General features: G+C 47.2%; 8 protein-coding genes across 8 annotated transcripts; 5 read left to right on the forward strand and 3 right to left on the reverse strand.

The window, feature by feature from the left end:
- Positions 1–640: 640 nt before the first annotated feature.
- E1B28_012024 (uncharacterized protein) lies at positions 641–3,528 on the forward strand. The gene is made up of 12 exons (XM_043157090.1): positions 641–703; positions 772–786; positions 840–889; positions 946–1,165; positions 1,220–1,441; positions 1,496–1,533; positions 1,591–1,658; positions 1,711–1,793; positions 1,852–2,309; positions 2,359–2,522; positions 2,584–3,036; positions 3,095–3,528. Exons 3-12 carry the CDS (start codon positions 885–887, stop codon positions 3,265–3,267), a joined length of 1,884 nt encoding a protein of 627 aa, XP_043004456.1. The 5' UTR covers positions 641–703; positions 772–786; positions 840–884; the 3' UTR covers positions 3,268–3,528.
- Positions 3,529–5,754: 2,226 nt separating this feature from the next.
- On the reverse strand, positions 5,755–7,037 carry E1B28_012025 (uncharacterized protein). Its single transcript, XM_043157091.1, has 5 exons — positions 7,027–7,037; positions 6,849–6,969; positions 6,632–6,789; positions 5,945–6,571; positions 5,755–5,871 (listed from the first exon to the last, which is right to left on the reverse strand). Exons 2-5 carry the CDS (start codon positions 6,928–6,930, stop codon positions 5,809–5,811), a joined length of 930 nt encoding a protein of 309 aa, XP_043004457.1. The 5' UTR covers positions 6,931–6,969; positions 7,027–7,037; the 3' UTR covers positions 5,755–5,808.
- A 3,887-nt stretch (positions 7,038–10,924) lies between these two features.
- E1B28_012026 (uncharacterized protein) lies at positions 10,925–12,132 on the forward strand (the record flags this gene model as incomplete). The annotated part of the gene is made up of 5 exons (XM_043157092.1): positions 10,925–11,009; positions 11,074–11,243; positions 11,289–11,601; positions 11,694–12,016; positions 12,082–12,132. 5 exons carry the CDS (start codon positions 10,925–10,927, stop codon positions 12,130–12,132), a joined length of 942 nt encoding a protein of 313 aa, XP_043004458.1.
- Positions 12,133–14,826: 2,694 nt separating this feature from the next.
- On the forward strand, positions 14,827–16,033 carry E1B28_012027 (uncharacterized protein; the record flags this gene model as incomplete). The annotated part of the gene is made up of 5 exons (XM_043157093.1): positions 14,827–14,908; positions 14,987–15,156; positions 15,222–15,510; positions 15,581–15,918; positions 15,983–16,033. The coding sequence occupies 5 exons, from the start codon at positions 14,827–14,829 to the stop codon at positions 16,031–16,033; spliced, it is 930 nt and encodes a 309-aa protein (XP_043004459.1).
- Positions 16,034–19,372: 3,339 nt separating this feature from the next.
- E1B28_012028 (uncharacterized protein) lies at positions 19,373–19,663 on the reverse strand (the record flags this gene model as incomplete). The annotated part of the gene is made up of 1 exon (XM_043157094.1): positions 19,373–19,663. One exon carries the CDS (start codon positions 19,661–19,663, stop codon positions 19,373–19,375), a length of 291 nt encoding a protein of 96 aa, XP_043004460.1.
- Positions 19,664–19,710: 47 nt separating this feature from the next.
- On the reverse strand, positions 19,711–21,007 carry E1B28_012029 (uncharacterized protein; the record flags this gene model as incomplete). The annotated part of the gene is made up of 7 exons (XM_043157095.1): positions 19,711–19,769; positions 19,823–20,004; positions 20,065–20,137; positions 20,196–20,517; positions 20,576–20,750; positions 20,804–20,912; positions 20,965–21,007. 7 exons carry the CDS (start codon positions 21,005–21,007, stop codon positions 19,711–19,713), a joined length of 963 nt encoding a protein of 320 aa, XP_043004461.1.
- An 851-nt stretch (positions 21,008–21,858) lies between these two features.
- E1B28_012030 (uncharacterized protein) lies at positions 21,859–22,643 on the forward strand (the record flags this gene model as incomplete). Its single annotated transcript, XM_043157096.1, has 3 exons — positions 21,859–22,017; positions 22,073–22,151; positions 22,216–22,643. 3 exons carry the CDS (start codon positions 21,859–21,861, stop codon positions 22,641–22,643), a joined length of 666 nt encoding a protein of 221 aa, XP_043004462.1.
- A 130-nt stretch (positions 22,644–22,773) lies between these two features.
- Positions 22,774–24,441, forward strand: E1B28_012031 (uncharacterized protein; the record flags this gene model as incomplete). Its single annotated transcript, XM_043157097.1, has 8 exons — positions 22,774–23,116; positions 23,168–23,397; positions 23,469–23,606; positions 23,650–23,697; positions 23,753–23,760; positions 23,814–24,106; positions 24,159–24,228; positions 24,282–24,441. 8 exons carry the CDS (start codon positions 22,774–22,776, stop codon positions 24,439–24,441), a joined length of 1,290 nt encoding a protein of 429 aa, XP_043004463.1.
- Positions 24,442–24,445: the final 4 nt, after the last annotated feature.

Genomic DNA, 24,445 nt, shown 5'->3' on the forward strand with positions numbered 1-24,445 from the left:
GAAGATCCGGAAGACTTGGAAGAATGCCGAGACGCATTTCGGGATTCCGTCGATTTGCGCTAGAGTAAGAACGTCAATACTCGTGGAATATGGCCTGAGAAGATTCATGAACGAACTTCTTTCCAGTTGAGTTCTGTGCATTGGCTACTGCGACGAATGTCGTGAATACTATAGTCGCTGTCGAGAGTATAAATGAAAATGTATGACCAAGTTTTGACAGTCGTGTGTTGGTCGTGTGTGCGATCCTTTACCCCAATGAATTCCGGGTACCTGTAAGTGTCAAACTTCAACCAGAGTATTATCTACTCCACTGAAATAAACATTGACTGCGTACCTTCTTGGCGCTAGTACACTCGCGAGAACTTGATCTGTTCTACCATGTCCGAAGAAACGAGCCCTAGGGTGTCTAAGCTTGAAGCCCCAGTGACATCGAAAGGCTAGACTTTGCTGAATACTTGGTCACTTGTGTCTTTATGCCCTTGCGACGTATGAACTCGACATAGGCTAGACCAGGTCGTCGGGGAGAGGGAGTGAATTTGCGCAATTTGACGACAGTCACTGTGTGGACGGTTCCAGCATGATTCCCACGCTTAGCCGAACGCCGGACGCTTTCTGTGACTGTCCGGTTGCTTTTACTCGACGACGATGACTACGGGTTTCTTCGAACCGCGAGATCAAGAACAATGACCAAAGGCCAAAGACGGTAAAATACTGTACAAATCAAATTGGGTCTAGAGCTGATCTTTTTTTTTCTGTTTCCCTTTCTTCAAGAAGCAACGAAACTGCGTACGTTTGTGCCAGCAGCTCATCTCTGGAAGCCATGCGGAAACAACTTATAGGAAAAATATGGAGATTGTAGGAGATAAGCTTATGAATTTCTTACTATGAGGTATGTTGTACATCAAACCTTATACAGAGATGACAGGCCTCATGTCCCACGAACAGCATTTCAACAGCCTTTATCCTGCCCCATCACCACCACCACCGCCAGTACTGCAGCATCGATTCCTTCAAAATGTTCAAAAAAGCATCTCACTTGAATTTTGGAACTGCGAACTTGAGCATCGTCCACGGAAATCAGAACGTCAATACGTACTACCTGCAGCATGCACATCAAGTACCTGGTCCGGGGGAGGAAGAATGGAAAGTGAAGCTGTATCGGGAGGTACGTGGCTCGAATATCATACGACTCGCTTCCTTTCATTCATAACTACTGTAGTATGACCGAATCCCTGCAGGGAGAATCAAGATCCTCGAAACCCTCACTGAAAACGAAGTCTGGCGAGAAAAATATGAAGACGATTCTGTAAATGTCAGCTGGGACGAAAGATGGGTCGGCTTGAGAGCGAAGCGGACTGCACATCTGGCCTGTCTTGTCCAAGGGGTGAAAGAGTCTTCGCCGTTCTTGAGTATCACATACACTGGACCCGATGCGCAAAATGTTAGTACACACCACTGTATCGATTTGAATAGTGCGATGCTGACCTCAAAGTAGGTATTCAAGCAGGATTGCCTCACATATTCACGAAACCGGTCTGTCTAACCTCCTTATCCTGTAGTTGGCAGATATTAACGGCAGCGGACGAGTAGATATGGAAATTTCGTACAGTTACGAGGTTTTAATGACTCGGATATCCCGATGGTCCTATTTCACGAAGGTGAGTATCGTATCAGATCGTTGAACATATCCCTGGAATCCTTTCTATGCAGAACTCATTCCAGTACAACATATTCAACGGCGCCAGAAATCCTCAGCAGCTTTGCAATGTTATCTCACTCTCCAAGCCAGCATTGTGCGTCCCTCCTTGGTCATGTATTTATTCCGTTCTAACCATTATCACATGGCTGTAGGCAAAGAAAAACCTGCCTGAATGGTGTCCGACGGAGTGGGAGTCATATGACTGCGACAATGTGTGGATTCAACCAAGAAATGGAAGAATATCTTTTGGCCCACAGGGACCTGAGCCTGATTACTTTCACGTCGACGCTGATTCCGAGTGGCAGCTCGAAAGTTGCTCGGACGTTCCGGTTCTTCACCCTGCGACATACAGCGCCGATTGTATTACCGAGTACCTGATCAAATATTGCCCGGATCACATTTTCTTGGACGTTCTCGCCTTTTCAGGCACACCAAGCTGCATGTATCCAAAAATAGAAGACTGTCCGCGTCATACACGTCAAGTTTGGGCTCTCAGTACCAGTGGCCGACCGCTTGCAAGATTCCGGTCCGGATGGACGTCCGTAATAGGGTATACCTGGCTTACTGAAAAGAATTACCACCCAATCACGATGGAAGATGGAAGGAGACGGTATGCCATTCACTCGTAAACGTCGAGGACACATCTAACTGCCTTCCAGCTTTTCTATAAATTCGACAACTCGGTTGAGGCAAGGAGAATTCCTTTGCGGGTTCACATATAGAGTAGATATGTCATGGCGTCAGCAAGCATTTGCTTGGCTATCTCAAGCATGCAGCATTTTCAGCACACTGAATATTCCAAAGCATGAATGGTCAGGCTACGGTAAGTATATCCAGCTGCATTCCTGCTTCCATTCTTCACGACACCTTCCTGACCTTGATAGAACTCATGTACTCGATTGACTTGGACCTTCATCTCGAATTTTCTGATTACGAGGTCGAAGACGACTTTGACTCGGCTCCCACAGTTGTTGATAATCATCAAACTGATGATTGCTATCTGTTTTTCCACCCGCCACCGCATTTTCCTGATGGATTTCCCGACATACATGCTTGGAGGAAGGACTTCTACTATTACTCCTTGGATCCTGACGGGAAATCGGTCATGACAGAATACCAACGTTTGTCATTTCGGCTCCCTTCCATTGTTCCAAGCGTTTCGGTTTACGCACGCTCCTACGACACCGATACATACAACTTAATCTCGACTTGGCAAGAGAAGAAAGGTTTTGATCCCACCACAACCGATTTCGCTCGTTCTTTGGGTTATCCTAGCATGGAAGTAATGTATTCCGACATGGATGATCAACGTTTTGATGATCTCACTGAAGATACAGGTACATTTCCCACTTATATACACCAACTTGAGCTGGTATAACGAGTTTCCCCTCTTAGACTCACCATCATATACAGACAGTATGGTTACTGGAGACGATGGGGCCATGAACGTAGCCTCGCCGACGCCTTATTCCCACTTACAGCCTGGTACTACCAGTTCAGTGTTCGAGGACGTGGAGATGATGGCAGATGTAACCTTGTCCACGGACACGGACATGGAAGTGGACTAAGAGATGGTGACATCGGAAAGGCCGATGCTACTAACCGTGGCATCTGTCGGCAGCCCCAGTCATTTCGCGCAATTCCCTCTCAGCACGCATTCCAGCGCCTCTGCCGTTCAAAATTATGGGCACGACGCCATTCATAAGGTGGACACTGCAACAACCATTTCTACAGACTCAGTTTTGCACTAGGTTCATTATTACAATCTCGTAGTTCGTACCACCGGTTCTACATGTTGTTAATTTGCTATCGTTAAGTCAATACCATGCAAAACTCTTCTGGAAATAACTGCGAGGTAAGGCAAGAAGTGAAAAGGTGAGAGATTAAATGATTGATTAAAGTCAGTACCTCGGATAGGAAGAGAAAGGAGAGCCACAACCCACAGCTTCGCTTTCAGGTGTTTTCCTATTCGCGTTAATTGCAACATTGGGGATCCTACCACAGAGAAGGCTGGGAACGAAAGAATACCTCTCGGTGAAATGGAATCGGTAAATATTGAAAACGCGTCGTTGCGTGATGCTTACAGATATCCAGCCAGCGGTTTATTCCTTTCCCATTCAACGTAAGTCGAAACTCCCAGAGCCTCGACCAATTCGGGGGGGGGAAATGACCCAATATTGCGCCGGTCAATCTACACACTAAAATCCCCCCCTCAGTTGTTGGAGGAGATCCAAATCAAGGTCAGAGTGAGGTCAGCGATCATGGAGATTTAGGAATGATTTGCGGGTCGGACGGTATAAGTGGGGGGGGTGTTTGAGATAGGAATTCTAGAAAACAGATAAAGATCCATGTCGTTGCTAGTTACTACTGTTGAGATAATGATTTAGCGTTAATCGTTCCACCCGGATGTTCAAATTCAAATCTTGTATTGCTGAGATTGATATGTCCAACCTTGCCTACTAGCGCCCCACGAAACAGAATGCAGTCGTTGTATCTCTCCGCACAAGTGGTGTACTGGGTTTCGTAGTTGATAGAAAACCGTGGAAGAGAAAGCCTGTTTCGCCGACCATAGGTGTAAACTTCTTCTTCCTCTACCTTGTTATGGCAGACATCGAATTGCTTTAGCCTGAGTCTTCAAGTCGAGGTAAATAAAGCAGTAAACGTACCTTATCCTTGTTCCTCCTCTCAATCTCTCCAGTACGCCTCAAGAACCATCCATATATCCACCACAAGCGCTCGAGAGAGAAAGATGATCACGGAGACCCGTTGTCAAACTTGCGTGTTTAGTTCGACCTAGAAAAACAAGCTTCTCTAGAAAGAAACAGAAAGAACGTTGAGTGAAAGCCAATAGCGTATGGCTCAAGATCAGAAAACGCTCACTTCTTGTTTGTTTTGTATCAACTATTCCACTCCTCGCGATGTTGAAAGAAGCAGTTGGGAAGATTGGTATTGAAAAGTCATGTTGGTTGACTGCTTTGATTAATGTATTCGCGCAGTTGAATAATCGGATATGACGGTTGAGATTGAAGAGCGTCACGCGCGTTTCATTTTTTATCCTTCCCACCTGTGCATGTTGGACGACGCCCGCTTTCTTTGAACTTGGAATCGACGGATATCAAATGAAGACATCAAGGCTCTAGTACGGATGCTGCTCCTGATCTCTTGTGGGTAGGAAACACCGAGGGCCGGTTATATTCGGCGTTTCCGACTAGGATTGGATGAAGTACATTTTCGTCTCTTTTTCTCAAGATGGTATGGAGGAGTCGCTGGAACTCCCGCTGGAACGAAATATCGTTTTAATGTGAATGAAAATGGGGTTCAGACAGAGTGATATCATTTGCACCCCTTCGAAGACACGAAGAGCAGCACTTAAAGCTCAAAGCTTAACTGTTCGGTGACAAGGGAGGCATATAGACCGAATCCGAGTCTCTGTCATTTCTGGTACGCTTATCGTTCCATTTTACAGATTTCTTACACTAAGAAACTTTTACAGGAGTGACCTTTCGAGTTTCCCGTTAATTCCTCCCTCTGACCTCGAGTATCGGTGATGTGTATATCTTCAGACCACAATTCTTCCCGCTATTTTTACGCGCTACTTACACTCGTTGCTACCTCTGACTGCACCATTGACTCCGTGGTCATCGGTATCCTCGATTACAGCCCTACAGGGCAAAGATGAAGCTTCCTTATCCCTGAACGGCGAATGCCACTTCAAGAACGATTAAATGACTCTTGATTGAAACCTTCATAATGCATAGCTCGAAAGGTGAGGTGGGCCTGGGTCAGGTACGTGTATTATATGCTACGAAGATGCCGAACTGACAGTACTAGTTTAGCAGAGGTGGGTCGAATCCTCTAGTTGAGACTGTGAAGGCCGCCGAGTGAGTTTGGGACCTTTTCGTTTCTCTATCCCTAAATTCAGTTGTTCTTTCTTGACTCCCTCGCGGGCTTGAGCGAAGCAGTTCTGTTTTTCGCGCCAACTCGGGGTGAAATTCAACCTTGAAAGCCATTTATTGAAATTTGTACATGAAAAGAAACCTTTTCTAAGGCACTAGCGAGGAAAGTCTTTTGCCTACGTTCAACCGAACCAAACCTAATTAATTGCCGCTTCACTGAGGGAACCACCATTGGTTAGTGTTCAAGTTACCGGCATCGCAATCCCAAATTTGAATCTACGATAAGTGATCCATGAGTTCGGAAAATCACTAGAAAGAAGCTCCTGGCAAAAAACAAAACAACACGCACCTGTGCATTCCCAGTAGGTGAAAGCACCGAATCCTTCACATCCACACACTTACTACTCTGCCCAGGCAGACTCCAACTAAGCTGTCTCTTCCCCGCCACAGCACCAACAGTCCACACCTGATTCGTGTTCCCCGCAACACAAGTGAAGACTTGTAGCAAGTTCCCGTTGGCCGGGTTTCCATTCGGAACATCGAGACATTTGGTTCCGCCGAATGTGGTGATGGGGCCGGAAGTTCCGGGAGCGGGAATAACCCAAGTATCGTTCGCACCAGCAGGTGGGCTACCACAGTGGTCGAGAGTGAGTGCGGCATTGTCGGCGTTGGAAACGGCTGTCAAGCAAACTGGGACGGTTGTACTAGGTTCACGAAGCCGGACGCCACCTGTAGGAGGGGCAATGGGTTGATCGGTCCATTGTTGGTTCGTGTTCCCGGGGGTGCAGGAAAATATTTGGAGTTGGTTTCCGTTGTTGGTGTTGGTGTCTGTGAGGTCGACGCACTTGTTAGTGCCAGACCATTGGAACGTGTGGTCGCCGAAATTGAGCCAGAGTTGGTTTGTGTTTCCCGTGGTGCAAGTGAAGATTTGGAGTTTAGTACCGTCGGCGTTGACACCGCCAGTGACGTCCAAGCACTTGGAAATTGTAGGTTAGTTTTGTAATTCCTTGGCGGGGAGAAGAAGAGTAGGTTATACTTTGTCACCGAGAACCCTGAGTTGCTGAAGTGCACCGCTTAAGGGAGTGTAAGCCCAGTCTTGTCCTGCAACGGTCGTGTTGCAATCTTGAATGACGACGGCAGCATTGTCGGCGTTAGAGGATGCAGTGATGCACCCTTTTCTTCCAGCAGCTGTGACTGTTAATGAATTAGAATGGGGGTAGAACCATGCTTGACCACGGAAGGAGAAGACCTACATGCTGGACTATTGCTCACGATCTGCGACGCGGTGGCGACCGTGACAAACGCGTAGAGACTGAGTACTGCAGTGGAGCGCATGATAGCAATGTAGCCAGGTATCGAGAAGATGACTTCTAGCTTGAAGAGAATGGTTAGTTTGCCTCGTTATTTTATACGAAATTTTACCGGACGTACTTGTCGTTCCAAGACTCGGATGTTGTGCTTTGACAATTCTAGGAACAATAGAAACTATTTGAAGTTCCCACCATCAAACTTCGCACAACGGTGATAGGACCCCGCAGACGACCTAGACGCCCTTCCAATTGATAGAAGTCTATACATACCCCACTGGCATCGGTGGCGTCTACTGCCTCGAGTAAAAGAAGATCAGATCTTTGGCGGTGTGAATGAGAGCTTGTGTCAATCACTTCTGCGAATTTACCAAGTCGCCATAATGCTTGTCATCACATAAAAGAAATCACGAAGAAAAATTCATATGAGTGCTCGGGAAAAACGGAAATGATGAAAAACCGTGAGTGCCTGTGTATAAAAAATGGGGATTTGAACACTGCGCTTCGCCCTGAAATATGCCTGCCGACCACTGTGCCGATCTCGGCGGTATCACCGCTTCAAACTCCTTTCGGGAATAAAGTTGGGACTTGAGGAAGACGGCAGTGGGGCTTGTCGAATTTTGAGAATGAGACAGTCGTTCAGGGCAATTTTGAGCGTACGAGTGCCAGCCAGAGATGTAAAAACTCCGAACTCAGAACCGCCGCATGTTTCTAAACTTGTAAGAAACGAAAACGACGGTTAACCGCCAGGGAGCTCATCTCCAAATATCTGAAGGCATAGGGTAACAGGAGTACTCCAGAGCAGAGTCGAGTGTCTGACGCTGAATGGCGGTTTAATGATAAGGAGCTCTACGATGATTTATATCAGTGAGAGGTCACTAATGTCGATGACGGGTCGAGACTCGAGTGGAGCGATGAAGAGCTTGAAAGAGCAAGACTTACATAAAGCCTGACACAAGACGTGACGTCGGGAGTTTGCCCGTCCTGTGAGTTCCGAGAATCCTCATTTGGCTGCCTGTTCCTTTTCCCAAGTAATATGAAGAAACCTTCCCCACAGGCTACAGCTCGAAGGTACCCTAACGTCAACGTCTGCCCGATCACAGCGGTGGTCTTGATGAATAAATTTTTATCAAGTTTGATTCAAAGTCCTGTGAAGTCCTGGATGAGATTCGGGAGTGCAATTCGGAACTTAAAATTTGACAGCGGCAGGATGGCAACTGGCATCCTGTCCGAGTAAATACTTACGTCCTCTCTCAGTGAATCCCTCACTTAGCGCAACGAAAACCTGAACAGAGAACGACTCGTAGTGCGATTTTCGCGACTTTTGCTGGTACCATAAAATAGCATTACACAAATAATAAGCTATAAGGTGAGAGTCTCTCGGGCAGCACGGTTCCTACGTTTTTTCGAAGGACAGCCTACCAAAGGTGTGGCAGGCCAGCGCGCTCCAGCCACGCTCTTGAGTCTTGAAGCTTGAAAGTTGACATCGACACTTGACCCTGTTGGGGAAACCCCACATTCCATAATCCCGAAGCGCTGCGGGGCTAGTGCGCAGCTGCGCTCGTATTACATAGAAATTTAAATCTTCTTACATAAATAAATGGTACGACTCAGTTATGATATCATTTTGGAGCGTTCGAGAAGCCGCCACTGATTTTGATGGGAGAAAAAACTGGGGTAATATGCATCTCGAAAGCAAAGAAACACATGGCAGCAAGAGGTACCCATATCTTGCTTCACAAAAAACGTACCGTAATTCGTCCGCTCCTGGGCTACGCCTTTCGCCATTCGGGCCCTGTTGTTACGTTCAACGTTGACGTTGAGCGCTCAGCGCTTCAGCCTTGGTCCTTGCTTTCCCTCCAGTAACGTTGGGTAAACTCGGAAATCGGCTATGTACCATTTTCCGGCGGCACCGGTAGTCAGATTTGTATGAACATCCGCGACGAGCTTTATAAAAACTTTGTCGTAATGCAAGGCTAGCGGCTGTCCCTACTGAAGTCCTTGAGTACCGAATCCGTCTGAGAGGTGGAATGAGAAGACGGTCGTCCTATGATCCATGGAATTATTAAGACCCGATTAGAATTGTTGGAAATTGAAGCCCATACATCCATGATCCAGATAAGCATGGCTAGTTTCATTGAGTCCTTTTTGTATGGAAGTTTGATGCAAGCTGCGCCGAATGACAAGCATAGAGTCCTGTTTTTTACTTAGTTCAAACGATCAGTGTCCGACCAGTACCCGTCTGTTCTTGGTGATAGCGGGCACAAGGTGTCTGCTGGCGTCGCGCGAGTCGGATTAGAGTCTAACGCTCAGTGTACTATAGTAATCGTACCCTAAATTCACGGTGCGACCACAAAGTTGGCTGGAATTGATGATCCTAAACTCCGAGAGAGGCTTGACTTACGAATGACGACCACAGCTCATCTCAGCCGGTAGGTACTAGGAGCTTTAGTGAATACAGCCAGAGCCCTAGTAAGACTTGAATTAAGGTGTCACTGCGGGCCTCAACAACACCCAAGATTCAAACGGAGTAGCTGGGTGGATGTAGTTGTTCCTTTTCAGTTGCGTACAGCGACGTGCTGGTTGTTGGGGAGATGGACCAGTCGAAACAAGGCGCCCTTGGAGGATCCCGGATACCTAATATGGATATTTTCACACGCCACCTCTCAGACAAACGTCATAACTTTCAACGTTCCTCCGCCATCCTTCTCAGAATAATTCCAGCTGTTATGCGGAGGCATCAGGCATTCCTTAGAAGAACGATAGTTCAGAAAGAATCAATTTGAGAGTATCCCGCGATATCGAAGCACTTATGGCGTTCAGAATGTAGACTTGATGTAGACGTCAACCTCAGCTCGAACTTGCAAGTACTCCTTCCGAACGGCTACCGGCATGATGTCAATACTACTAGGTGGCTTGCCTAGGACCTCATTATATCTCACCTGCACAGGCATCGGGAATATGCAAGGGATATCGAGGACATTATCAATGACCGCTTCTTTGTAAGGTGTCTGCTGGCGTCGCGCGAGTCGGATTGGAATTTAACGGTCAGTGTACTGTCGTAATTGTACCACAAATTCACGGTGCGATCACACAGTTGGCTGGAGTTGATAACGAGGCTTGACTTACGAATGACGGCCACAGCTCGTCTCAGCCGGTAGGACTCAAGTACTCAGACGTCGCACCTCCTCAGAATGCCCACAACAATATCTCAAGCCTCAACCATCACCGCCGAGAGAGGTTATGTCGTATTTTATTCAGGCTGAATTCGCAATGCGCTGGTGTCGTTGTTCCTTTTCAGTTGCGTACCAGCGACGCGCGACCAATTCTCGGGTATTTAATATGGAAATATTCACACGCCACCTCCACACGGAGAGTTATCGAAAGCGTCATACAACGTTCCCCAGAACAATTCCAGCTGTTATGCGAAAGCGCCAGGTATTCATTATAAAATTAACAGTTTGAACAGAATCAATTACGCGATATCGGAGCACTTATGGCGTTTAGAATCATGTAGACGTCAACCTGTTCCGACTTGTGGCACACTAGCTCAAACTTCTAGTTCTCCGAACGGCCACTGACATGTCAGCACTACTTAGTACTAGGTGGCTTGCCCAGGACCATTACCGCTGGGATTCGGGGACGCTGAGCAAGTAAACCAAGCCCTATTATTCGATCATACGATATCTCATTCTGCAGAGGCCTCGGGAATATGCAAGGGATATCGAAAAACATTCTCAATGACGACCTCCGACGTACTTCCTTACGGCTCGTGCATACATTACTCTCAAATTCGGCAGCATGTCCTGTCAGACCGTGATCGACGTCACCGGTCTTTCAACACCTTTCAACACTTACTTACAAGCTTTCAAGGTTGGACTTGGTCATCTGGTGGCGTGCAGATTCTGACCGGCGATTCGATTCCACCGTCATATTTCTAAGCGCCGAACGCGATACTTATAGAGCCCAGGAGGAGTAAAAATCTACACAGACATCTCTCTGAAGCCAGTCGAGTCTATATCATGCGTACCACTACGGTTATTTCTCTCTCGTTCGTCACAGTCGCCGCTGCGTCTCCTTACCAACTTCAAACTCTTGCTCCTTCCTGTATGTCTCATTCATCTCTTTGTTTCCATGAGCTCGTCGACATTTTACTTCGTTGTTGTTCCAGGGGAATCCGCTGGAAAACAAGGATGTATATCCGCGTCTTCCAACACCGCCGGGGCTCCCGCCGTAATTCATGATTGCAATACTGGAGATGTTGCCAACCACCCCTGGGACTTGGTTCTCCCTACCAAGCAAGCTGCAGGACCCCAACAGGTCAAGGTTTTCGGTAACAAGGTACGTTTTCTGTCAACGCTTTTACTCGTAAACAGATGTCTAAAGGCACCCTCCCCTCCTCTTAAGTGTTTGGACGTCGTGAACGGCGTCAACACGGACGGGGCCAAAGTTCAAATTTGGGATTGCGTCGCTGGAAACGCCAACCAACTGTGGACTGTCACCATGGACGGCCATCTTCAATGGGCTGCCACCAGCAAATGTCTCGACCTCCCGAGTGGGTCTGTCACCGACGGAACTCAACTCCAGATCTGGACGTGTGCCGATGGGAACTCGAACCAACGATGGTGGGGGTATGATATTCCCAATAAGGAATATGTTAGAGAAAGTGTCATTGCCACTGGCCATGGCCCTAAAGTTCGTACGTTTGTTCCTCTTCCGAACCACTGAGATCGCCAATAACTAAGATTTCTACCCCCCCCCCCCCCCTAGTCCCCTTTATGTGCATGGTAGCCGAATCTAACAAAGACGGCGCAGCTGTCTCCCTCGCCCGCTGCGGAAGCGTCACCGATACTTTCCCAGCTGGTAACCAAACCTGGGTTTTCCCCGTATCCCCCTTGACGGGTCCTATCAAGACTTACGGAGGATCCAAATGCCTCGACGTTCGTGGTGGAAGCGATACCAACGGGACGCCTCTACAGATCTGGTCTTGCGTTGAGGGAAGTACGAACCAGCAATGGGCTCACCTTAGGCCGTATACTTCAACTGTGATATCTTGGGCTGGAAAGAACAAGTGTGTTGATATCACGAATGGGAACTGGACTGCAGGGAATCATGTAAGTGTTGCTCTCCCGTTTCTTACCGATTACGGTGATTGATTGATTTCTGACTTCCCTGATAGCTCCAAATCTGGGACTGCGACCCTAACAACACTAACCAGTGGTGGTCCTGATCAGCGTTGAGCTGTTGAACAAGTGCTGCTGCAACTGTTTGCTTTTCTTCTCTTTCTCTTCCTCTTCCCTCCTTGCAAGTCTACTGTGATATTAGTGTACATGAACCGAAATTTTGGTCCCTTTCCTTAGTATTTTTCTTTCTTTACTTTGGAACGGTATTCCTGTAGTACTGCAGGACTAGCGTTCAAAGTCAAACCTAAATCAACCCAATTGAATACAGCTAGTAACGCCATGAACTTTCAAATACACGCACGTAAAATAAGATAGTCGCCATGAACAGCTAAAGGTTGCCGAGATGTTAAGGAACCGGGCGATTCCAACTTCGAATGGCTAAGGCTTCCAACTTGTACCAGCAGATTTGTTCTTCAGTAACTGGAATGTCGTTTTAATCGTCTAGATTAATGTAGAGATGTGTTAGCATACAGAAGTCAAGACGCAGTAACAGAGAATATTCCTTTGCTCTCCTTCAACCTTACTACACGCTCTGTGTGTAACATTCCTACGATCATCCTGATGATCATCGGGTACCATCATACCATACACGGGCCACTGCGCCCATTATACCACTTCAACTATTTCGCTCAACATCGAACGGAGTCGCGAGAAAAGGGATGGCTATTTTTCATGCGAGATATTCGCAGAAGAAGAAGCGCGAGATGAAGGGAGCAGAGAAAGCCTGTCGATCCCAGCGTCGAGGAATACGAATCGGTGTCAATGACATGTCGTAGACACCGTAACAGCCTGTTGGGTAGACTGTTGCAGCTGTTTCAGTCAGCTACTCCGCGAACGGCTGGGCTGGGCCCGTGTTTGGCATATGCATCCGCGAAGAGAATCGCTGTCGTCGAACCCTTTGACTTTCAGTGTTCAAATGTTCACCGGGCACCGGTTGGCCCACCTTTCATCAATATCTCTTCCAATACCCGCAAAGATTCCGTCTGAATTGGCTGACTCGGTTATCGGTTGCAGGAAAACGTTGGGGTGCTAAGCAAGTTTGGCTTTGGCCCGTGTGTCTTCGCACTAGACACGTTATTAATCTGCAGAAATTCGGCTTTGGGGAGGTACTGAGGAGCTCACCATGAGTAGCAGAGCGGACATCGTCAAAGTGATGACTTTCCTTCGCCTCCTTACCCTCATGCAGCTTTTAACGGCGGAATATGCAGTCGGTCAATGTGCCGTCCTCCAGCTTCCACCAAATAATCTACTTCAATCAATTTCCATCAAAAATCAAACCATAAAGCGAATTTCTGAATTTCTTGATAGAGCGAACGGTTTCCTATATGATGGTTCAAGCTCTTATTTGTTGCCAGTCGACGCGTGAAGTGAGTTGATCAACCGTGGGAATATTTCCGGCCAACAATTTGTCACCCATAATCGCCTACACCGCCAAGATCGCTAGTCTTCCAATGTCCGTCCACGACGCCCGACGAGAACTCCAAAACTCTTTATCTACATAACCATTCTCTCTGATAATCTGCTTGAAGGATTAACACGCCTGGATGTTCAGGTACGTTCTTCACTATTTTTACAATCACTTGAAAAAGATGGTAATGTCGTTTTTGTGCTCAAAGCGAGGGAAAGTGGTCGACTACTCCTTGAAGAGCGAAAAGAGTCATCTCTTGCAAAGGGAGACGGTGTTGAGAGATGGGGATTCGCCATCGCTTGCAGGCAGGTGGAGGTGGCCCGTGGGCTTCAATTGAGTGCGTTTTCCTTGGTTATTACGACATGAAGTATTGTCGCTGAAACCACCGCTAGCCGACCTCTATTGACATATGTTCAGAGTCGAATTCACAGCGAACGAATACATGATTTGCCTCGTTGCTATTGCCCTATGCTCGTCTGCTACAAACCATAACTCGTGAATGTCGAAGCATGATGGCCTGGGAGCTCTGGCCTTTTCATTCGAGGGCATGGAATATATCACAGCTTGCAGCAGCGTGCCTGCTAGCTTCAAATTGCTATTTTGCTTACAAGTCAGCATTGCGCTTCTTCATTGCTCACGTACAGCCGTTCTAATACCACAGCGCGTTGTAGGCACGGGAAACCATGTGTGAACGGCTTTCCGAGATTGGAATCAAAGCTCTTTCCCCATCTGCACAGATATGGAGGTGGACTATTAACCGAATCAGGCACCAAGTATTCACTCGAAATTGGCGGCAGCGCTCAACATCTTGAACAGAATCAATTTGACAATATCCCATGTGAAATTGCGAGCATATCGGAGTACTTATGGGCGCTCAGTAAGTAAGCATAAGCGTTCTCAAGAATTTCAGCTCAAACCCGATTATGGCCGTGTAGCACAAGTATACGCTATACACATCTGTACACCGGGTGCTGCACCATTCTTGATTGGTGGTCGGGGATGCTCAGAAACACGACCAGTTATAAATCAGCCTTGTGCGGGCGACAGTTTGCACTCGTTACCATCACCTCTCCCTCACAAAACCCCGGAAGTCAAGGGAAATCATCGAGAATCTCCGGTTCACTTCCAGCCCGTCCATACCTAAATCGGCAGCATGTCCTATCAGATCGCGATATTCTACACAGTACTTACGGGTTGAACTTCCCGTCACGGACTTGATAATCGTGTGGCGTACAGCTTTTGCTCGGTGTTTCAACTTCGTGAGCGCCCAACGCTATACTTATAAAGCCCAAGAATCTACATCCTTCTGAACTCAGTTTCTCCCTTGCTCATCATGCGTACTACTGTTATCTCTCTCTCATTGGTCGCAGTCGCCGCTGCATCTCCTTACCAACTGCAAACTTTTGCTCCTACCTGTATGTCTCGTTCATGTCTCGTTCATCTTCTTGGTCTCCAGTGAGCTTACGAGATTTCTCCTCCGTTGTTGTTTGCAGGGGAATCCGCTGGAAAACAAGGATGTATATCCGCGTCTTCCAACACCGCCGGGGCTCCCGTCGTGATTCACGATTGCAACACTGAAGATGTTGCTAACCATTCCTGGGATCTATCTCTCTTCACCAGGCAAGATGCAGGACCCCAACAGGTCAAGGTTTTCGGTAACAAGGTATGTTTTCTGTCAAGGCTTTTACTCGTAACCAGATGTCTAAAGGCTCTCTCCCCCCTCTTAAGTGCTTGGACGTCGTGAACGGCGTCAACGCGGACGGAGCCAAAGTTCAAATCTGGGATTGCATCGACGGAAACACCAACCAGCTGTGGACTGATACCACAGCCAGCCAGCTTCAATGGTCCGGCACCAACAAATGTGTTGACCTCCCAAGTGGCTCTGTCACCGACGGAACCCAACTCCAGATCTGGACGTGTGCCAGTGGGAACACGAACCAAGGGTGGGGCGGATTTGATGTTCCCAACAAGGAATTTGTTCGGGAAAGAGTCGTTGGTGGGAATCCAGCTCCTAATGGTAGGTTTTTTCCAAATTTCCTCCCGATGAATTGTTTCGTTTTTAACTAAGTACCTGGATTTTCTACTAGCTCCCCTGATGTGCATGGTCGCCGAATCCAACACAGACGGCGCATCCGTCTCTCTCGCCCTTTGCGACCACGTCACTGACACATTCCCAGCCGGTAACCAAACCTGGACTTTCCCCGTCAGCCCCTTGACGGGTCCTATCAGAACTTACGGAGGATCTAAATGCCTTGATGTTCGTGGTGGCAGCGATGCCAACGGAACGCCCCTTCAGATCTGGTCTTGTGTGGATGGAAGTACGAACCAGCAATGGGCTCGTCCGGCTTCTTCGCTTCAGCTTTCTTGGGTTGGGAAGAATAAGTGTGTTGATATCACGAATGGCAATTTCACTGCTGGGAATCATGTAAGTGTTGCTCTCCCGTTTGTATCGGTTACGATGATTGATTGATTTCTGACTTCTCCGATAGCTCCAAATCTGGGACTGCGACTCTAACAACACTAACCAGTGGTGGAGCTAATCAGCGAATGCTTGGCTAAGTCTTGATCCAAGTGTTCGAGTCGTAAGAATGTGGACTGTGGAATCTATTGGACTTAGACCGGAACTTTGATACCTTCTTTTTTTGTCGTTCTTTAGTATCTTACTTTCTAATAACGGAATTTCGGTTTGCAATTCACATTTACCCCCCAATGAACTTTTGACTGTTATATTTATACCGCTCCAGGACTGGTGTTCAACCACGAAGTTGTAAACGCGACGAAGGTAACTAAGTGGGTGGGATTAGATAGTCGTGAGATATCAAAAAACTCGTGCGAGTATGATGACTATCAGGGAAGAATGTCCAAGTAAGCCAAAACGACCCCATATCTTGCCTTCTGGTATGTGAGTCTCTATTGTCGTCCTCCACACCTGGAGGTATAGCAGACGCATCTACCGTACACGCGGTCGATTTTGCTAGTGCTTAGTGCTTCCACCTTGTGGTGGCGGATTTTTCTTCTTCTGTGGACAGGACTGTCGTGTTCCATCGCCTAGATTAAAATCGAGGTGAGTTAGCATATAGGCAGTCAAGAGGGGATAGTAAGAGGGAACATACGCATCCCTATCCCTTTCCTTTGTCCAACTTCAACCTCGCTCTGTATCAATCTTATATTATCCATCGGGCCCCATCATGCTCAACATCAATCGCACTAAATCCTCTACAACCACCACGCCAATCCTATTTCTTTGCTCGACATCGACCGAAGAGAAGAAAGAAACGATGAGTGTTTTTCATGCAAGACGTTCACAGAAAGAAGTGCGAGATGAGGGGGCGTAGAAGAACCCGAATCAGGTGTCGTCGTCGTCTACTGTAGACACCGCAACAGCGGCCTGTGGAGTACCGTGTGTCGGCGATCCAGGCCCATGTTTGTTATATGCAGCTCACTTCTCAAACTCCACCTTCAACCGTCGTCGATCATAGTGTTGCACACGAGTGAGGTTTGGTCTCAGTAGGCAAAGTCTGAGGTTGTGTTTCCTGGGGATCAGAAAACAACTTTAAAGGGGTTAAGTAAGCTCGGCGTTCGCGATGGTAGAAGAACTGACATAATTATGACCTCGAACTATATGCTTTCAACGGGAGAATACCAAATTTTTTGAGATTGGGCGGGATAGTCCTAGTCTGAAGGACATTTACGCGTGATGGCGAGGTAGTAATGTAAATGTGATAATGGCTAGCAGTGAGAGATGTTTGATTTTACGGCTCGAAGAAAGTCGTAGTCGTTATCATGATCATCGTCGAGGTCGGAGAAGAAAGCGTAACCAGCCCGAGTAGCGCTTCCAGCGTCCTGACCGCAATTTACGTAAACGAGTCACTCCTAGGTTTTGACTTTTCGCCCCACGCACGTGATGTCCCAAAAAGGGTTGTGACGGAAATTTTAAAATATTGAAGTCACGTCAACATTGACAAACAATGTCCCGCTGCGTTTTTTCAAACTCTCCCCTCAGGACACGTATTGACTGGGGAGGCTAGGGGTTCGGGTTAGTGGTTAGATTTAGGGGTTTGGTTAGGGGTTCGGGCTAGCGGTTAGGGATTCGAAGGTATATGAGGGGGTCTGGGGGCTTGCCCCCAGTATTTAGCATTGTTGTCACATTGTAACAACTGTGACATAAGGTGCCAAATGCCGGTTTGCCGGATCTCCTTTTTTGGATCATCATAGTCATGTGCGTGGGGCGAAAAGTCGCCAACTGTCACTCCTCTTCCGAAACTCTCACAGCCGGCTAGTAGTCAAGCCTATGTCAAGTTCATATGGACTCGAGGATTCAAGCACTCAAGTACTTGGAAAAATTTAGCCAGTCGATGTCACGACTTCATTGAGTATACAGGACGGCACACATGACTTACTTAGGATAAGGTCGACGAGAAGTCTACGGTTGATTTTTTGGCAATTGTCATTCTGCCGCACCATTGTCCCTCGTACTCCAAATTATTCCCAGGCTTTCACTGGTCACTGAACATCCGCATCGGTGTTATTTACATCTACTCTTCCTTTCTGGGGTTGCTCTTTACACATTGCTGTCTTCGAGTCTGGGAATACGAGGCGTTGAAAGCTCTCCGAAAGGTGACGAAGGTTCGATACCAGTCTCCAATTAATGCAACTGTAAGTGCACGACTTGCATCCGGCGCAGTTCTCTCTTCAGCCTCGTCGAAGTGACCTTAGGATTCCGGATCTTACTTACCGAAAATTTCTTCAGTTTGAACAGGTGATCGGAAGAGAAGGGAAGGAACACGGAACACGGTGTTCACGTTGAGTGTAATGGCATTCAGTAGTTTTGGATCTGAGGGGAATAATTTGCCCGTGAGTGTTACTTTGTTCAAATCATAGCAACCGTCATATCCTTCAAACCTTTAGTGCTGACCAGGACCAACACGAGCCCCTCCCGCCCCCTTATCAGATACGGAAGTTGGAACAGGCGCTGTTCGCTCTCACTCTGGTAAACCAGGTATGGAGTCATGACGAAGAGGATCACAACCGTGAAGGTAGCTCTTGTTCACTTCAAACAATCATTCGTCACCAAGAGCTGATGAGGAAGTTCCAGTGATCATGCCCGCACACAGGCTCGTTCATTCCGTCACCCAGGGCGGCCTGTTTCCAGGTTGGTTTCTGCGCCCTCTACACCTTGGCCACTGCCAGCTAGGTGGCACCCAGCACCCTTATCACCGCGGCCTCTGGCGTGGATGGCGACCAAGGTAGATGAGTAATACGATATGACTTTTGGGTGGGATGTCCCCCAGTGAAATTAGTCAGCGCCATTGCCAGCAACGCGCAACGCACCATTGCCTCCTCGACAGCAGCTAGACGGAGCGGCTGTCACTTCTAAGCTCTGAAATTTGGTGAGTACACTTGCTACCATGTCTGTAATTTACTCTCAAATTTTCTATGATTCAATCTTCGATTACCCTTCTCAATCGCGTGTTTATTCAACTTGAACAAAGGATGAACGCGATGTTGATTTGGAACGGACATTGGGAAGGGACAGGTGACCACTGCTGTCATCTGCATCTTCATGCTCATCATCGGTGTTGCTCTTGTTACACCCTTCGCCGTCCGAACTGCTGACTGTCTATGCACAGCCCCGTTATACATGGAGACCGCAATATTTTTGAGGTCGGGACTTTGACATTCAGAGATATTCTTTGGTGTTTTTGGCTTCCTCAGGCAACACCATGTACGAGAATAGTCCCTCCCCTCGTTTCCGCTGATTCAGATCTCAGACATCATTCACAGGTAGATTGCTTGGCGTAAGGGGGTTGATTGCTTGGCTAGACAGGGACATTGTTGCCTTTGCACTATGTATACGGTACTATAGATGAAGAAATAAACTATGTTGTGCCATGCACGAGCACTTCAATGGCCTCTGCCATCTGTGCAAATATCTCCCACCCTCGCGCAACAGCTTGTGATCCTTCTAAGCTTGGTTGCCCAATTGCATCATAGGCATCCTGGGCGACACATTCAAACTCGTCGCTAACCCACCGAAGGATTTCGGTACGAGCTGGGAGGCGTTCTCGAAGCAACTGGATGGCCTCGGGGGTGACATCAATTCCAACATCTGCCATGCCGTAGTCTTGAGGACACTGCATGACCTGAGTTGGAGTTGTTCCGGATGGCATGGGTGAGTCATTTTGTTTCCGAGTTCGATGTCCATTCCAGTATTTTATTACGTAGTCATCCAAAACCGACTGAACGATTTTGGGCCAGAGCCAATGAAAAAGATCACTGAACACTTCGGGGTAAGTCCAGTCTTCTCTCTATACTGGGCATGGACGTACCAATGCATTTGATAGCTTGAATTGAATAGCCCGTTGGTCTTCCCTCCTCTATAACACCACGTAACTCAACACCTGAAAACTTCTGAAACCACTTCCAGCAAACCTCAATCATAATGTTGTGTTTGCTCTGGAGAGCACGGAAGGACGGATATTTCTCCAAGTCATAATCCCCAAATGCTGTTCTGTAATCATGTTAAATCAGAAAATTTCGGTAGATAACGGAAAGCTTGGAGTTAGCTTACCGTAAGGCTTCCTGTTGAGCGAACATTTCACCAGTCTCAGAACCTTTGTCGACTGTAATCTGAACAGGCATTCCTGACAAAACGGAGGATCAGAGGGTCAAATATGAGGCAGTACTTGGAACGGTACTCACGGAACCCCGCTTCCTCAATGACATCTAAGTGGATATGGCCAATAGCATTTGCAAGCCTCGAGTTTGGCACGACGACCAGCTTCTGGATAAATCCGACCTGTTGACGAAAGCCATAGATATCAATCCCAACAGGGCCCATGCTAAGGGCTTTGCTGGATAATTTTTCATGCCCGTCACCATGGAGCTCTTGCCAAGGACCTATAACAAGATGATGTCCTCGTGGAATCTTTCCAAAGCGATTGCTTGGAGCGCGAAGAATGGCACCCTCGGGATACTCGTCTTTCATCACACCCCGTATAAAGTCACTGTAATTTGCAACATTCTTGAGTCATGAAATAACAATTAAGGCAAGGAAATATGAGTTACATTGGGACAACTACATGTTTCTTTGCCATGATCTCTTGAATAGTAGCCGGCCCATTCCGTTTATTCAGATCGTTGTCCAGTTCAGTCATGACAAATGTTTTCATAACGCTTTTGCTCCAACTCTTTGCATGTCTTCTCGCAGTGTTGTGTATCCCGAGCTCTTTCATCTTTTTGAATATAAGAGCTCGTCTAAAGGAGGCACGATGGGTATAAAACTCTGAGCGCAATGATTGAGAACTCACTTGGGTGTATAATTGAACTCGGCAGTCAACCGTGACTGCATCTCCTGCCATTTCAACCTCTCTTCAGTATATTTCTCAAAGGCTGCACGCAGTTCAGCATCAGACGGGCCTGAATAGATATTCAATTCGGGGGTTTGGCGAAAAAACAAGAGAAAACTTACAGATGCCAATGTTTGTTCCATTAGCACCGGTGTCATTAACCATAGTAAGGATGAGAGTAAGAATGAGAGTGTGGCAAGCAGGTGGACAGTTGGCAAAGAATTTCTCTTGCTTTTATAAGGACAAAATCACTGGATAATGAGGACATTGAACGCAGAACGGAAGACTGAAGTTGACTCGAAATCATGGCAGTGCATTACATAATACGCAACAACGACGTGTATTGTGCCCTGCATTCTTTCTCCTCCCGCCCATGATAGACTCGACTACAACTAGCTATCAAGCAGATGCAGAAGTTGATTCCTCTACTCAATGCTTTTCTGTAATACCTGGAGATGACTGTAAAAGCAATTTCCCAAACAAAATGCACGCTGGTCTATGTGTTCGTTGCTTACTATTGAACAACATGGAACCCGGCGAGATACGGTCTATTATTGCGGTAGTGTGTTTTCCATTGTCTTTATCCAGTGAGCAATAACACTGAGCAATAATGCCTGTTCTTTCAGGAACTTGACCAATGTTGTGGATGTGGACGTCTTGCAGAACAGGTGAATGCTACGTTCACCGAGGGACTCTGTAGCTTATGTTCAAACGAAGCAGGTATGGCATCTATCCACTGTTTAACAAAAGAGGAGACTCACCCGAGATTGGCCACAGTTTATCAGCAAGCACTTGAAGTAGTGGCACTTGCAAATCGGGCAAGAGACCATGCATGGGCCATTCGCATGCAGAAATGACTCCACCAGCCACCATATTCCTATTCCATCATCACGTTTTTCATTGTACAGTAACACAGTCCCGTTTTTTCAATCACCAAGCTCATTGTATAAATATGGCCCAAATGCTCGTAACCATCCATTAACACCTATCATACTTTCACCATATCCTGTGCAGAGATGTCTGATGCCAACAATCACACCAAGTGCCAGGGAGTAGATCCAGGATCAGGCTGCCTCGACATATTCCAGTTCAAGACGGAGCGGGGCTTGTGTGCGAAATGCGACCTTGTGGATGTCCAGTTCAAAGACCAGCCCGAAAAACAGAAGGAATACCAGGTACGCTCTTTGGTCATGTAATGCAGATCTGAATTGAAGCTCAACTCCATTTCAGAACATGCCGCAATGCACTGGTTGTGGTTCGTGTAGCAAGAATCTAAAGGGTGTTTACTGTGGTGCATGCAAGCAAAAGAGTGAGCTACGGCGGTAGTCCTTGACTTTATTTTCTCACAGGCTAACTATAATCTTTCTGATCAGACGACACCGTAGCTATGCCACCTCCGCTACCAAAGTCAACACAAGTGATTATGACATCTTCGGCTCCAATTCTCCACACGTCCCCGTCGTCTTCTATTTTGCGGTCACCCTTGGATCACGCTCTTGCTATAGTTAACTCAGCCAATATCACGACACACTCTGGTGCTACACCCACCAGTAACTTTGGATATGTCATGCATGGTATGAAAAAGATACAGCAGGAGCGGGAGCAACAGTACGCCAAAATCAAGGAGGCTAAAACCGGGATTGGACGCCGAGTCAACTTGCATTTAACCTTTCATGGAGACAACAACGTCAAGCCAATTCATGCAATTGGTCGTCTCGCGGACACACATTCAGACCAACTTACTCTCAAAGGTATTCATATTTTTAGCTCCTTACCCACTGCCGAGCTGAGTGATGCTTAATAGAAGCAGTGATGTTACACGTCAAGAAGGTCAACAAAAACATCTGGGAAGATGCAACGTCAGGGAGGTTGACAGGGTATAAATTTGTTGCCACCACCATCACCATCTCACTCATAGTAAACTTATAGCGATGACTTCTATATCCGGTTCCCCCGGGAATAATGTTCTTATGGGATGCACCGAGTATGACACTCTCGGTCGCGTTCATGATGTGACATTGTCTCTCCCAACCAGACAGATAAGTTGGTTCAAGCCGCCAACGGACTCTGGAAAGACGGCACGTACTACAAATGGCAACATTGTAGTTCTCATTGTGTCGGTTATTCTGAAGATCTCAAAGGTTGAGGAAAGGGACGGTCGTCTTCCAGTTGAACTTGGAGGTACGCCTGTAAGTGGGAAGAGCAAAGGACGAGGCAAGAGATCGGCGGATGATGACCTGGCATCTATGACATCAACTGTGCGTCGACGAATTGGTAAGACAATATTTCTAGGTAGATTCGGGAAATCTCACCGTGCACCTATAGATGCCCCTCTTCAATCAACATTCCGTCCCCGGGCACTTGTCTCGGCCACGGTTTCAGGGGGACAGGATGGGGTCACTCATGATGATTTTGAATCAGTCAAACTGTTGTTGGCACATGTAAATGTGCTCGAATCAGGTTGGGTGGACATTAAGTGGGAGGCGGGTGATACAAAGAAGGCAGAAATTGCGACAGTCCCATGTGCTCATGGAACCTCAAAGCTGGTATATAAAGTAAGTCTTTCTCTTGAACTTCAATCTGCGTGACTCTGACCAGTATTTGTGACTCTGACCGGTATTTGTAGCTGAAGATTGGTGGGGAACGATTTGTAGCCAAGCGCTATGCAAACATACCATCAGGAGGTTTTGCATTGCGCTCTAAGCCAGTGACTATAGCGGCACAGGCTCGACCTCTACATATGGTGACAAATGCCGAATATCTGGTGAAGGAAACGGAGGTCCAATACAGCATGAAATATTTCTTAGAAGAATTTTATGCAAACGCATGAACAACGGGTGAATCGTTCTCAGACGGTATGGTCTTCTCATTAGTAACCTGAAGTTGCCATTTTTCTAAGCAACATAGCAGATTTCATTGTTACCGATTGTCTCCTTGCCTGCGAAGTTGTCATTGATTCGACGCCCTCCAGGGCCTCTGGCCTTACCAAGGAGGACTTCGCCATCCAAGACAGCGTCTTTGACAATGACCCACCAGATAGCGAGGATATCGGGAATGATGGGAGCGAGACAGCTGGTCACCTGCTACTGGAATGCTTGGGGCCAACCTGGCTTATTGAGCATGAGAGACCAACTCAGGTCATGAAGTACAGTGGCACCCTTCAGCAATCCAGCCGCCAAACTCTTCCTTTTATGACGATGTCTGCATTTGCACATTTCAGCCTGATTTGGTCAAACGGAGAGCGGGTATTTGCTGACCTTCAGTGTATGTTGTTTGTTCCTATAATACGGATAATTGCTGACCGGATTACGGGCAGCCTCTCCTGGTGTCTTGGACAGTATGCCAGTGCGCATCCTCTTTGACGGAATGGCTCACACAGAGAAAGGGTAAGTAAAACTGAAGGGCGTCAGGTAGTTACTCACCAATCTACACATGACAGGAACGCCGGACCTGGTGACCATGGAGAACAAGGCATCAAGCAATTCTCCAAGACGCATATCTGTAATAAAATCTGTGATAGTCTCAGGATTAATGAAACTGAGGATTCGGAGGACGAGGAAGACGAGGGCACCAAAGGACAGAAAAACCACATCATATGAATTG

The sequence above is a fragment of the Marasmius oreades genome, chromosome 8 (assembly GCF_018924745.1).
Source record: "Marasmius oreades isolate 03SP1 chromosome 8, whole genome shotgun sequence".
Taxonomy (NCBI): Eukaryota; Fungi; Basidiomycota; class Agaricomycetes; order Agaricales; family Marasmiaceae; genus Marasmius; species Marasmius oreades.